A 14,666-nucleotide genomic window follows, 5' to 3' on the forward strand; every position below is an offset into this window, starting at 1 on the left:
AGCCTTCCAGCAGATTAGAGAACATAGTCAGCAAAACAGACCTCAGGGGACCTGCGAGTTTGAGGTAGATTTCTTCCTTTAGGACATTGGAAGGGGAGCAGGGAGATGAAGCTGGGCGTTTGGTGCTTGCAGCAGACCACAGATGACTGCAGGCCGTGGCTGGTAAAAGCCATGGCCTTTCCTCACCTGGAGCCCCACTGATATTTGTCCTTCTGGCATCATGGTTGAGCTCACTGGGAAAATGGGTAGGCAGAAGGGATTTGTTAATTCTCATAGTACTATATATGAACCATTATGTTACGTTCATCCTGCCTTTGCTGGTTTGTTTTTTCATTTATTCCCTTTTATTCATTTATTCCCTCCCTGAATTCTAGATTTAGGGGGGAAAGAAAGGCAGGGGGAGAAAACTTCATGAGACCTGCGCTGAAAATTGTAATCCTGACAACTGTAGCTCAGCCACTTGCTGACCGTGGAGGTCGCCAACCTCCAGGAGCCTTCATTCTCCCCCTCACTTTAACTTGGTGCTGCCACCTCCATGTCCGCCCAGAGCTGAGCACGGGTTGTGACCAGGTGGAGAACTCCTTGACGTCCCCTGGTGCCGCAGCCTGAAGGGGCTGTGGGGACATCCGTGCGTGTTGCCAGCCCGGCTTCCTTGGGTAGCCACCGCTTGGTCGTCACGTCCCCAGGGCAGGGTGGAGTTCCCTTATCGGGGAGTGCCAACTGCCACCAGAAAAACCCCACAGCAGCCTCCCAGCAGCTGGGGGTGTTTACGGATTGTATCCAGTGTTGGTTTGACGCAAGGTACAAAAATAGAGCGTGCAGCAGGAACAAGCACCTTCCCCTTTGAGGAGACAGCACTAACCGCTGAAAGTCATGTTTGGGTCTGTTCCCTGTACCCAGCACCAGCTTCTGGTTTGTCACCTTTTCTTTTTTCCACTGCTTTGAATCACCAAGAGCATTTCCATAGCAAGAGGAAAAAGGAAATTAAATCCCCTCTTGGATTGAGCAGGCATTTTGACCATTCTTCTTCCTGTACTTACAAGGAGGGGCAGTGACAGCTTTATCCCTTTGCCGTGTTTTGGGACCAGGATTTGCTCCTGCCAAAACCCCTTTACACTTAAATCTAGGCCTGAGTATATCAGACGGATACGCCTGGCCCTGGGCTAGGCACCTCCTTCTGTTGCTTGAAGATTGCTCTCTCAGCAGCAGGGGGACGACAACCACAACGGAAGGTGTACCAATGCCCCAAAGTAGTCTGTAACAGCTGGAGATTATTCCTAAATGCAGTTCAAGGCTTTAATAAAGCAGGAAGCAATAAACACCAGAGGAAAGATGTGATAAGAAAAGCAATGATCCCTGTCTCTGACTGCTTATTTCAACTGGAGTGTCGTATTTTCACCCCAAGATCCTCCTAGGGCTGCCCAGCTTCCCAAATGATCTCCTTTTTGGCACGTTTTTTTTAAATTTTGAGAAATCCTTGGGGCCTTCTGCTTTATATCAGCAGTGTTACCCCTGCAACTTAATTCATTAGTGCAAATCACTGTAGAGAAGGGCCAGTAAAGCAGTTTATTTCCCAACAAAATCATCACAGCAGCAAGTGGTGCTACCAAAACTACTGTGAGGATGTGCTTTTTGGGGCTATTTTATCCTGGATTAATAAGAGAACCTTTTTCAAAGCTGGATCTGGAAACTCTGTCTTTTGGGCCCTGGTGTATAGCATATGGCTCGTATTTGCATAGAGGTTGGTTTATCTGCCCAAAATCTGGACCCCGACCACGCTGGGTGTTAGCTGGCCGTGTGAACCCAGGCACTGCTGTGACCACTCCAGCTTCTCTGTTCTTTGTCAGGGTATTCATCAAACCATCTCTGATGATAGTTTATCTTCTTTCTTGTTTTTTTTCGTTGGATGGGGTTGATTTGTATCTGGCTCGGCCACTGTGGTTTTAGGGTACGGCCACGAGCTGTGTTCCAGGCTGCCCGGCCAGCGGTGCGGGCTTTCTGCGCGGGTGCTGAGCTGCTCTGGGGACACCGGGGGCGATGCTGATTTTTGGCCTCTAACAGCAAAGCAAAAAAGGAAGCGAACAGCGAGGTGTCGGAACTTGCTGCTGGTGCTTGCTTGATTGCATCAGAAAAGCCTAACGCTGAGTACAGAGAAATGGGCAGCGTTTGCTGGGCACTGACAACCCGATGGCAAAATAACGAATAAACGCAGCGCTGATGGATGGAGAGAAGCACATGGGGGAACAAAAACCATGCTTAGGTAAAGAACTGGAAGGAAGAGGATCTTTGAGTTATGTGGAGAGCTCCCAGTGCTTTTTTCAAGCCCACCATCAGCGACAGGTTCCTGGCTCCTGTGGCCTCCGACCTGGCTCAGCCACCTCGGGAAGGTCTGAAAAGGAGGACAGGAAGAGGGGAGGGCACAAGCTCCCCTGCTGCTGCAGCAGCCCTGGCTCGCAAGTACAACTGTACGCCTCGAGATGCAGAAACCCCGTCACGTCTCTTCCTTTGTGCATTGTTAGCAGGGGAAGCTGTGCGAGGCGGCACCGGGCTGTGATGAAACGGGCCACGGCTGGGGCAGGCGGTGCGTGGGCTCGGAGGCGCGCGGCGGCGGGGGGGCTGGTGGAAACAAGGTGGCGAGACGCTCACAAACCAGCACGGCCAGAGCTGAGAGCTCTGCTTCAACCCATGAGCCTGCCATGCTCTTCTCATGCAGGGCTTCCCAAAAAAAAAACCTGCCTTGGTGCTGCTCTTAACACTCAAAGGTCCCCAAGCATACACTAGCTTTCCGGGAAAAATGCTTTACCTGGCCTTGTGATTTATTTATTTTTTTTTTTAATTTAACTATTATTATTGTTATTTATTATTATTATTTTATTTTTATTTTTTAAAGTGAGAAACTGTATTTTTGACAAAATGAAAACTTCCCAGGAGGGTTTGATTTTTTTCAGGGTGATGGTGAAGGCTCCAAAGCTTCAAAGTTGAGAATAAACTTAATTCAACAATCTGAAGAAAAAATAAAATGTGTGGCAGTAACCATGCCTTCCAGCCTCGGGGTGAGTCCTTGGAGGAGTCTTGTTCCATTGCCAGATGACGAAAAACTTCCCTGAGATGTAACTGCTGGAAAGAGGATGCACCTTTCCTTTGGGCCTAGCACGAGCTGGGGGTTTGGGGTTTTGGGTTTTGGGAGGACACTGGAGCATCCTTCTGCTCCAAGCCACCCCTGGGCACGACGTATGCCTTCTGCTCACCTAAGCGAGGCAACATCTTTGTTCCCCAGGTGTCTGCAACACCGTTGGCCAAGTGCTACGAGGTGATGGAGAGGGCAGCTGAAGCAAACCCTGCCTGGAGCAGAGCTGCCACGGATGGCAGGAGAAGGCAGGCAAAGCACCTGAACCCGGCTCACGCGAGCTACCGCGACCATTGCAGCAGACTTCCTGTAAAAAGAGACCGTTAATAGTAATATGAATAAACCACACCGTGGAGGAAATGGCTGCTCTTGCGCCTACGGTATTTTCTAAGTGGGAAAATTGAAGCACGTCGAGTTCTTCTCGTCTGATTATTTCTGAACTTCTGACAACCTTTCATGTGATTTCTCTCCCCGCTCTGAAGCTAAAAGTGGCTCTGTGGGGTCGTGCTGGGCTGTCCTGCTGCCTCCCACATGGCTGGGGGAAGGAGGCCAGTGGTGGGTGCACGTGGCTGGCATAGCAGAGGTCAGGGACTCTCCCTCTGGTGCTGGGGGCTTCATTCCCATCCCACAGAAAACACCACTCAATTCACAGCCTGATGGGCCTAAGGGAAAACACTCCATTTAGGGTGGGTCTGAAACGTGTAGGTGTTCATAAATGGCAAAAAAAAAGCTTAAAATTGTGCGTTATCTTCAAATATGACCATTGAACTGATTATATACAACAGGAAATGCAAGCAGATATTGGAAAATAAATAGTTTTTTTTTATTGTTGTGAACAAATTACAATGTGCTGCTCGTTTTCTGCAAATTAGTGGTGCATACTCAGCTGAATGCATGTACAGACACAGGCTGGCAGTGTGGGCGGGGTGGTTTATTATACAGAGGGATTTTAAAAGTTTTTTAAAAAAGGTCTTTCTGTGTTCCAACAGTCTCTGGAATTCACATCATTTTTCTACAAAATGTCTTCATAAATAAAATCTATAAAACAGTATTTGCATTAAATAAAATCTAATATCACAGTATTTTTACAATTCAAAATGTAACATTTCAAATGTTCACGTAACAACAGATTATACAAGAAGGTGCAAATAAAGTACCAATGGAGCACGAAGCTTCTGTTGCTTGATTTTACAGACCTTACTATTAAAAATACATCCACATTTGAATATTTCTCTCAGATTTTTAAAGCCACCTGTGAGGTAGCTCCTTGGACTCGACATATAGTGAGTTCCCATCACAGTAAACTGCAGAAAGCTCAGCTTCCTGTGCCCCATCTTAACGAAGCTGGTGCTAATGACTTGAACTTCACTAAGGTGGATTTTTTACAACTACAGAAAGTTATCCCAGCCCCAAAATCATCGACTCCTGGACTCAGGGGCAGTTCACCGTAATACTGATGATAACACCACAGCAGGTGTTATGGTGCAGAGTCTCTTGTCAGAGAAAGGGGAACCATTTACCCCATTTTTGGAGAAAAAAAGGACCTGAGAGGCTCACTGGACCCTTACCCTGACTAAATACACTCAAAGCAGGGCCCTGTGTTTAAAGCTTATCACAGGCAGTAAAAAGGGCCGCTCGCGGCATTTTGCTACTTCTTACCCTGATCCAGAAATGACCTGATGGTAAAAAAATGGCTGATGATAGGAAAAAAATAGTGTCTGGGCACTTGATTGGCATTGTGATTTGGGGAGCTGTCAACTGATGCACCCCCAGAATCGAGTCCTGGGTGTTTATGGATGCAACCAGGCCTTCGGGGTGACCTGAGGCCTCAGGCACATGTAGACATTAAAGATGCTGTGCCATTGCCCGTTGCTTCAGAATAATATAATACTGGGCCACGTGCTAACTTTAGGACTGAATTCTTGCTGGATAAGGAAATCCCAAAGTCTTGGCAGCTTCTTGTCTGGTGCCAGGGTGTGACACTGGGCTATGGGTGGGTGGCAGCGGGGCAGGGCTGCGTGGCCTGCTCCTGCCAACACCAGCCTGCTCCTGGCTGCCCAGCTCTGGAGTGGGGCCTGTGGGATTTACACAGTGGTGCTTACACAGGGAAGACTTGCAGCCAAAGTATTAAAACATCAGGGGCTTGATCAGGCTTTTTTGTTGTTGTATTTTTAGCTCAAATCCTCCTTGGGGCCAGCAGAAGCGTGCCTGAGGAGCGGCTCTCAGTGTGGCAGAACCACAGGGCGGTTGAGTTGGAAGGGACCTCCAGAGCTCATTGAGTCCTGCTCGAGCAGGGTCACCTACAGCACGTGTCCTGGGGAAGCAGATCGGCCACGGGCCGGATCCGCACGAGCACCTGCGGTAGCCGGGGCCGTGCCCGGGGCAGCCAGCGCTAGCAGTCGGTGGCCTCCTCCTGCAGCGTGGCCTGGGAGTGCTTCTTGCCGCAGCTGTGGCTGTGCAGCTGCACGCTCTCCTGGAGCTCCTGCCGGGACAGCCGCCTCCGGAACTCGTCCGTAGTGAAGTAGTAGAGGATGGGGTCCACGCAGGAGTTGAGGCTGGCAAGGCACAAGGCCACAGCGTGAAACAGGGAGATCACCTCCTGGACGCGGCAGTTTTTAATCTTTTTGGTTTTGACGAAGAAATCCAGCGGGAAGCTGATATGGTAAGGCGCAAAGCAAATCAGAAATACCAGAGCGCAGGTGAGAATCATCTTCAAAGCCTTTTTTTTCTCTCCAAGATCAGGCGAAGCAACATTTTTTTCTTTTAATGACAAGATGGTTTTCCACGAGCAGTATACGATGATAAAAAGGGGTGTTATGAATCCCACCAATTCCCCTAGCGTCATCATTGCAATGGCAGTGGGAAGGTCAACTTCCCGCACGGGGAGGTCCACAAAGCACTTGTTTGCACCTTTTGCTTCTTCGCTTCTCAGCAGAGGGAAAGGCAAACAGCCAATGCAGACCACGATCCACCCAGCAATGCTGATGTACACATCACAAATGCGTTTGCAGTCGCTGAATCTGAAGGGGTACATAAGAAACAAAAGCCGCCTCACGCTGATGCAAACCAAGAAGTAGATGCTGGCGTACATATTGACATACTTCAGGTAGAAGCAAAACATGCAGAGGCCTGATCCAAACTCCCATGTCCCAGTCAAGTAGTAGAAAATCCTCAGAGGCAAGGATAAAACCTGCGATAAGTCAGCAATGGCTAAATTGATCATAAATATTACGGCCCGTTTAGTCTCTTTCATGTACCCGTAGAAGACCCACAAAGCCAATACATTTCCTATTAGTCCAGGGATGAGGATGAAAGTGTACGTAGCTGCATAGTAGGGCTTGAGGTTGGTGCTGTTGGAGCAGGTTGAGCTGTTCTCCATGGCTGGGCTCTAGATTCCTGCTCAGCTCTGGTTCCTTCCCCCAGAGCCCCCAGGAGCTGTGTGTAGATGGCGAGCAGAAGAGCTGTGAGCTCAGTAGCACCTCTGTCCCAAGCCGTTGCCTTCCTGCCTTTCGGGCACTGGTCACCTTTGCTCTTCATGAAGTCTTCTGCTGTGCCAACGCAGGCATGTGCTGTCAGCACTCCGGCACAGTAACATGGTCCTCACTGGCACCCCGCAGCCAGGTTGTCCTGAGGTTTTTGGTTCCTAAATAAACAGGTGGAAACCTCCTTCAGCTCTGATGTTTGTGCACGAGGCTTCAGCTAGGCGATCCTGTCCCATCTGGTGAGGAGCTCTGCTCTGGATTCATTCAAGTCCTGCTTGTATTGTACGTGTCCTTCCTGCTTTTTCAGAAGTTACCAGACCTTAACGCAGCTGCTTGCGGTGCTGGTAGAGCTGGTATCCCCATGGAGAAATCCATCTTTACGTGTTGAAGCAGTCAACAGTCCGGCGCCAGGTCTGCACCCTCGGTCACCTTTTGGGTGGCATTGCAGCCCCTTCCCTCAGCGCAGGAGTCTGACAGCAGGCACGGTCCCACAGCTGGAAGACAGAGAGGTGCAGTTACAGCGCCGCACGGAGCCACGGGTCGCACGCAGCAAAGCCTGCAGGAGGACTGCAGGAGAGGGAGGAAAATCTCTCCTCGACAGCAACCCCTCGCTAGAAGAGGTCAGCTCTTCACCCCTCTACCCAGCACCACCTCTCGCCCAAGGGAAGTCAGGAACAAAACACTGAGGAACGGATAGAAAATGGGTTTAATTGCACAGCCCACCCTGCAGCGGCTCCATCACGGGGCAGATTCAGCTCATGCCTGCTTTCTGCAGCCCACAGCCCCAGCACCATCCTCCCCATGGGTTCGATGCTCCCGTGGCCTCCGGGAAAGTCCTTCAGAAACTTCCCACACTTGCCACGGCTACAAAGAACCGAGAAGATGATGGAAAGAAATGCGCTGCTCATCTAAATGGCCCTGTGCATTTTCATGTAAATCTTCCATCAGCACAGACAGCGGTGCTGCACCTCGGCGTGGGAGCCCCAGGACGGTGGCTTTCACCAAACCGTCAGCGTTTGCAGGCAAAAGGGCAGCGTGGGAGGCGCGGACAGCGGCTGTCAGCTACCTGCCAGGGCTTTGGAAAGGCAAAGAAAAGGCTCAGCCTCCGCCACTCGTAAGGTGCATCAGCACAGGTGCATCAAAGCAGCGCACATTTTTTTTGGGGTGGGGGTCACCTTTTTCATTTATTTTTTGAAAATAAGACATTCGTACTGCAAGCAGGGACAAGTGGCCTGTTTATTAACTGCTTTTTGCCACAGAACAACGCACACTTTCTCCCAACAGCTTTTTCTGAGCCTTTCCATTCGCCACCTTGCAAGCAGCCCTGCTGCAGCCATGGGAAATACCAGGAGTCATTTCCCCATAAACTAAGCTGACTGTAGGAGGACTTTGTTTAAAAATTGTTTGCATAGTGGGCAGCTGATAATATCTGAATATGTCAGACCAAAAACCAACCAACCAACCAACCAAAAACCAGATCTAATAAATATAGAGGGAATTCAGATCTCTGATCAAACTTTCTCCAGGTCACCTTTTGCTTCAGCGTGAAGAACCAAACCTACAGGTCTACATGAGAAAAGTGTGGTGCCACGTGATGTGCCCGAGGCACATTTATAGATTAAAAATTTCACCCTGCTGCAATCCGTGATGCTTTTTTCCTGTACTTTGAGGCACAGGTGCTAAAATATGAAGCTTTTTAGTGAGGCTGATGTTCAGCACTTGTCAGTGTGATTGCACTGCAACTTTGGAGCAGCTTTCTGTAAAACTACAAAATCTGCCAAAGGAAACTGTTCTCAGGGCAGCTTTTATGTGCCCATTCATTTTATTTCTCTCGCCATACCATTGAGTGATGAGTCCAAAGAGATGTTTTCCTTTTTCCAGGGAGCCCACATCCAACTCAGTCAGGAGAGCAAAAGGGCTCGAGAAATAATCTCATTCAGCTCCAGAGGCGCCCATTAACGAGCCGTGGGGTCAGCTAGCCTCCTCTGCGAAGACTTTCCAGTCCTGCTATTAATTCTGAGGCTGACCTCTAGGGCACAATTAATTCTAGAAATGTGAGTAATCTCTCAGTCATGTAGGAAAACTGGTGCTTACCTACTCCTTGGTTTATCAGTCATGGGTGGGGAACTGGGGCTGAGGGCTTCAGTTTCCATTTGCTTTACTGGCACCAGTAACCGAGGGGCGTGCGGATGGGACAGGGTTTTGGCAGCGCTTGGTGCACTCCCGTGAGCTTCCCGGGGAGGGTTCAACATCGTGTGGTGTGGGTACAGACCCCGCCAGGACAAACCATCACTGGATACACAAGCTGCCTCTGTAGCTGCCCATGTTTCGCCCTCCCCACTGCCCAGGGACTTTCCTGCTACCCCCGCCTGGGCAGAGATGCTGCTGCGGCCCCGGGGGCCCCGAGAGCCCCGGTGCAGGGGGCAGCATCACCCGCCCCGTGGTGGTGAGAAAGTGCACTTTGGAAATCCCGGGCAGTCACATTGCACAGCACGGTGGTTCAGCCAAAAGCGCTGCGTAAAAACCAGCAGGAGGCTAAAAAAAGCTGCAGAAAGAGGAAATTTTGTTTCACGTCATCTGCACTCGTCTCTCGTCGGCTCAGGGCGCGTGTTGGGGGGGTGAGGCTCTCCCCAGGCACGACTTCCTTCTTCCTCCTGACCTTTTTTCCCCCTCTTCATTTTGCCAAGGAGACCCCACAGCCAGTCGCTTTAGGGTGCTTGATGAAGACAATTTGTTTGTCCTTAATGAGCCACGAACACCAGGTGAGGTTTGCAGCCAGCTGTTTTAGGGCCAGGACTCAGTAGAGCCGGGCACACGAGTCTGCCAGCTCCATCAGCAAGCCCTGCAGCCTTCACCCCAACAAGCAAAGAGACTGCAGCTCCTAAATTCCAGCTCAGCTCCTAAAGCCCAGCTCAGCTCCTAAAGCCCAGCTCAGTGGGGATTTCAGCTGGAAGCTCAGGGTCCCAATGAAGCCGTGTGGGTGGAGATGTTGGGGTGTGCGCATCCTTCCCATGGGTACCAGCGAGGGGGCACAGCATCACTGCCCGGTGCCCAGGCTTTGTACAGACCTGGAATTGTTTCTGTCCTGTTGTGGCAGTGGTAACAACCAGGCATTACAGTTAAAATAGTAATCATCATCATCATCATCATATGTAATAAATAAAAGTAGAAGTTATGCAAATATAAACCACTAATTACATAGGGCTGCTTTCAGGTTTAAAAAAAAAATAAAAAAAAAAGTCTTCTTTCTCCTGAAGCAGCTTTCTGGCAGACCTTTGGGTTTTTACCTTCTTCCCCAGGGGGGACACTTTTGCCTCTTGTTGTGTTGATTGTGGAAATTTCTCTCTTTACTTCTTTGGTAGCATCTGCCCGCGGAAGCCACAGTGCGTTTTTGTTGGCCATCCTCATGGTCTCGTTTACTTTGCCTCTGCTGAAACTTCACCGTACTTGGCACGAAGCAGCACAGCCCCTGCCTTTCTGCATTCCTGGCTGCCCTGGCACAGAGCAGACACCTCCGGGGTTACATCAGGAGCTGTGTGGTTCATCCTAACCCTGGGTACCAGTGGCCTCCCGAGCATCCATCCGCTCGTGCAGCACCCATTCTGCACCAAGCACCAGCTGCGCCTTGGGTTGCCAGAATAAATTTGCCAACGCCGTGTTTGCGAGGCAGTCCGGACACAGCCAGCTTGTTTTGCTTCAGCTGCAGAGAAGCCAAGCAGGTGCCTGTTCATCATCGTCTGTGGTTACTCGAAACATGAGTCACTGAAGTGCTGAATGTTCATTATGGGGGAAAAGCAGGGAAACAGCCAAGATGTTACAGGTTGGGGCTGTGGGGCATTGGCACAGCAGGATGAAGGGGTTTCTTTCTGTTGTTCGTCCTTAACCTTGTTTGCTCCTGCTCAGGGTATCGGTGCTTCCAGCCTTGCCTGCGCTCCCCGCGTTCCCAGCCTGTGTCCATGCTGGCTGGGTGTGGGGGATGGAGAGGTTTTGGCTGTCAGGTAAGCCAGCAAGGTCCCAAAACAACCCCAAGTACCATAAATCCTCACCACGCACTCCTGGGACTCCTTCTGGGGGGGATTGGGCATTTCTTCTACCCCCAGAGAGCTGGCTGGAGCTGTGGGTCTGCCGTGGGACAGTCAGCCAGGCCAGCAGGGGGATTTCAGTTGGGTAAATCCCCAAAATGTGCAAGAAAATGTAAACACTCTGGTTTAATTCCTGGTGACATACACTGCTTTTACCTTTTAGCCATCTGCCCAAGCTCTTCTCCTTTCTTGATGGTATTTATCCCAGCTAAAAATGGAAAATGTACCCCAAGGAGCAGAGCCAGCTGTCAGCCTGGTGCCCACACCCCTGTGTCCCTTCCCTGGCAGACGCCGATGGCCATGGTAGGAAGGTGCAGCATCAAACACCAAAATCTTGAATTTTCCACCCAAACTGTTGGTGCCCACCCTCAGGGCACAGCCACATGCCCGTGGCATGGAGCTGGGGCAAGCGGAGCCAGCGCTCCCGTGGTGCCCGCTCCATCCCATCCCACGCACACCAGGTTCACCAGGGCACCAGCAGGGTCAGGAACCCTTTTTCCTTTTCCACGAGTTTTTGCCATTGAGTGGCAAAAATTGCTGGTGGAAAATCAGCACACTGCCTTCTGCAAAGAGCAGCCCATTTAGTAACACTCCGACATGCTGAAGTGGGACGGGAGGTGAGGAGTAAATACACCACCTGTATGCACGTGCCGGTGGAGCCTGTGTCGCACGGTCCCCCAAAGCCCCCCTCCAGCCACATCCCTGCCCCAGCACCCCATCCCCTTTTGGCACCCCATCCCCTTCTGGCAGCCTCCAGCTCTGCCCAGGCTGGGGATCACCCACACTGGGTACGGGGCCTCGGGGTGCTCTTGGGGCAGCACCGGGGAATGGGGCTGGGGACCCGGCACCTGTGCTGGAGCCATGCCCCTCTCGCTGGCATGCTCGGGGCCTCTGGCCAGCACTTGCTGAACGGCTGAAACATGGAGACAGCGAGTGGCTCCTCGTCCTGCCCAGGGTCACTTCCTGAGCACCAGCTCAACCTGCCCAGCTCGGTGTCCTTCAGTTAATTTTGAGGACCCATGGTGGTTAATTCGGAGCCCCACCCGTCTCTCTGCTGGGCACCCCCAGCCCTCTCATAACGCAGGAGGCACAAAACCCACACGGCGATAATAACTAAAGAAAGCACAATCTAAACCTTGAATCGAAGGCAACGGGGGATAAGAAGCGTGCTCCTACCTTGGCAGGCTCGGCTGGCTGTGCCCGTGGAGCCCCGCTGCGGGCGCGCGCTTCCACCCCTCCCGGCACACAAAGCAAAAGTGCAACTTCTGCGAGCGTGCAGCCTGCGCCGGCGCGGGGCCCTCCCCGTCAGCCCTGGTTTATTTCTGCTCATTGTGCCAACAGGTCAGAGCTGGACCTGCTTTTTTTTTTTTTTCCCCCTTTTTTTTTTTTTTGTGGTGAAGAGAGATATCGAGGCGCCGCTGGGTTTGGTGTGTTTTGGAAACTGCCTCAGCGGCACGGAGGTTCCTGCTCAGCGTGGTGGGGCTGTGGCCCCAGCGGGGCTGGGGGGACCACAAGGGCTTGAATGGCCCCAGCAGTGTCCTGGTGGCATCGTGCAGGCACCCGTGGGCACCAGGAGAGGCTCTGGGAACCAGCAAGGGCCCTGGGCCAGCTCCTCCTTGCAGAGCCCCCCTTCTGCAAGGACACCGAGCTGATGAGACCGAAAGCTGTGCTAGATGTTTCATCACTCAGTTTCCTTTCTCTTTCCTCATTCTCTCCTCTGCTGAAGGAGATTATTTCACTCTTTTTTTCATTCCGCACCACGGAGGTTGTGGGCACAGGCCAGGGCTGCTGTCCCCATGGGCTCCCAGCACCGCTCTGCTCACTGGTGCCCAGCACAAACCCGCCTGGCCAGGGACAAGACTTGTGGATTCACACGTTTCTAATGCAGAAACACTTGCTCATCTCTGTATTTAGTGCTTCTTCCCCCTGCTGATGACAAATACAGAAATGGAAGAACTGAAAAGCCATGAGAAAAACGAGCATGTGTGCTAATTGACATCTTCTTGGCCCTGGGTGGGCGCACGCTGGGGTCAGTGGGCAGAGGGCCAGTGATGAGGGTGCGATGGGGATAAGATCTCTTTAGGGAAACTCAGCGTTGGCAAAGGGATCCCTGCCCTGGGGCAAGCAGTGCCAGGGCCAGATGCTGTCGGGAAACCACAGCCTGGTGCATGAGGGTGTAAGTTCTGTGCCACCCCTGTACCCTGCCTCAGTTTCTGCTGCAGGGCACTCGTGAGTCCTTCCCACGTTAGCCACACGGGACGTTATTCTGGGAGGCTGTGAGTCCACACAGCTGCTGTTTTGCAGGGATCTGCCAACACTGGGGTGGCCGTCAGCTCGTCCATGTCCATCTCCCAAAGCAGGAAGGTGGCGGAGCCCAGGTCTGAGCCCCTGTCACCCATGGTCTCACCAGAGAGGACAGTGCTGCCATGGAGGTGGATGGAGAGGGGCTGCTGGGGCAGGAGACCCCCGCTGCAGGACCCCACACCCCCTGCATCGGGGGATGCTTCACAAACTCCTTCTGGAGCTTATCACAGCCCCATTTGGGATTCCTCAAAAGGAGGAGGCTCTCTGTGGTCATTGCTCTGCTCTGCAAATGCAGTGCTGAGAGCAGCCTCAGGGACACAGGGACACAGGGACACAAGGTCACAGGGACACAGGGACAATGCTCCGGTCCCTGCAGTGGCACAGCTCCTTGCTGGGGAGCATCTCCCAAAGCACAGAGGCACTCGCCTGTTTGAGCAGCTCACGCTCCTGCTATATAAAGCATACAGCCATTGTTTTGGAAGCCTGGTGGTTGCTTAATGTGGGATAATTAATCTTGTGTGGGAGCCGCTGCTTTCAGCACCGTGGTATCTTCACCACAGAGCTGTTCTCTTGGGCTCTGGGATGCATCAGGCTGCTGCTTCTTTTAGAATAAAAGCACCCGAGGGGTTGGTGCTTCAGCGGGGCTGGTGGCCTTGTGGCATTGCCCCGAGACCCTGCTGAGATGCCGGCTCATTCGTGCTGGTCCTGTGGTGTTTCTGTAATTGCATCGGGCCATGGGAAGCTTCCCCGAGCGCGCTGCGCCTCCTGGCAGCTGCCTGTGCACGGTGCTCTTCACAAAGGGCTTTCACCTTAGCAGTTGCAAGAAAACCCTTTTTCCCTCCCCAAAATCATGTGATGTACAACCTGGCAGTCCCCAGGCTTCTGAATCATAAGGCTTGCCAAATTGCTACCTGAAAACAGGGCTCGCTGGGCAAAGTAGGAGCCAGCCTGCAGCCGTGTGCCGCATCTCAGCTGAGCTGCACCCTCTGCAGAACCTGCCCGTGGTCACATCACGCCTCTGCCGCCTCGTGCTGTGGGGTTTGCTGCTGCTGCAACAGCCAGCGGAGCGCCAGGAACAACGGCAGCACCAAAAACCTCCCGATTCCTGAACAGAGACTGGCTTCCGAAAACTTTACCTTTCCTTTTCCTGCTCAGATGCGCGGCGGGTGCTCAAGTTTGCACTTTCATTTCTGCGGAAGCCGGCCCGTTTATAAGAAAGCCTGGCCTGTGTTCGGGGTGGCAAGAGTGCTTACTGTACAGATCGGCTGCTTGTTTCAAAAACACCTTTCGGAGCATAACCATATCCTGTTTTGCCAGTGCCCCGCTCGGCGCACAGCTGGCGCTCGCGCTGCGCCGCGCTGCGGTCGTCCTTCCCATTTCATGTCACGCTGCAGCCGGCGCAGCCTCACCTTAACCAGCAGCCAAGTGCAAGGCTGGAAATTAGGGTGGCTGCCTGCCTGCTTGCCTCGCTGCTGGCCCAGCACACCCAAGGAGGAGCCCAGGGAAGGGCACCCACATGGAGCTGGCAGGGCTGTGACTGCGCCGCAGCAGAGCTGACCCGTGGCAGCCCTGGGCTTGCCAGCGCTGGCACAGCCCAGGCTGGGTGGGCACCGAGGCATTTTCTAGGTCCTTTCCCTTCTGCATGAGCAGGCATTTGTGGTTTGAACTGCA

At 52.4% G+C, this 14,666-nt stretch overlaps 1 protein-coding gene and 1 long non-coding RNA gene across 3 annotated transcripts; one reads left to right on the forward strand and one right to left on the reverse strand.

Annotated features, from left to right (window-relative positions):
* The first annotated feature begins 1,104 nt into the window (after positions 1–1,104).
* LOC137863561 (uncharacterized) lies at positions 1,105–3,970 on the forward strand. Its single transcript, XR_011100961.1, has 3 exons — positions 1,105–2,260; positions 2,949–3,053; positions 3,278–3,970. It is a non-coding gene; the product is annotated as an uncharacterized lncRNA (long non-coding RNA).
* Positions 3,927–14,220, reverse strand: GPR174 (G protein-coupled receptor 174). Of its 2 annotated transcripts, none has more exons than XM_068696790.1 (2): positions 14,132–14,220; positions 3,927–7,103 (listed from the first exon to the last, which is right to left on the reverse strand). In XM_068696790.1, the coding sequence occupies exon 2, from the start codon at positions 6,504–6,506 to the stop codon at positions 5,520–5,522; it is 987 nt and encodes a 328-aa protein (XP_068552891.1). In that variant the 5' UTR covers positions 6,507–7,103; positions 14,132–14,220; the 3' UTR covers positions 3,927–5,519. The 2 variants fall into 2 exon arrangements, with proteins under 2 accessions (XP_068552891.1, XP_068552890.1); XM_068696789.1 differs by lacking the exon at positions 14,132–14,220 and adding an exon at positions 11,868–12,026.
* Positions 14,221–14,666: the final 446 nt, after the last annotated feature.

Source organism: Anas acuta, chromosome 13 (genome assembly GCF_963932015.1).
Source record: "Anas acuta chromosome 13, bAnaAcu1.1, whole genome shotgun sequence".
In the NCBI taxonomy this organism is placed as follows: Eukaryota; Metazoa; Chordata; class Aves; order Anseriformes; family Anatidae; genus Anas; species Anas acuta.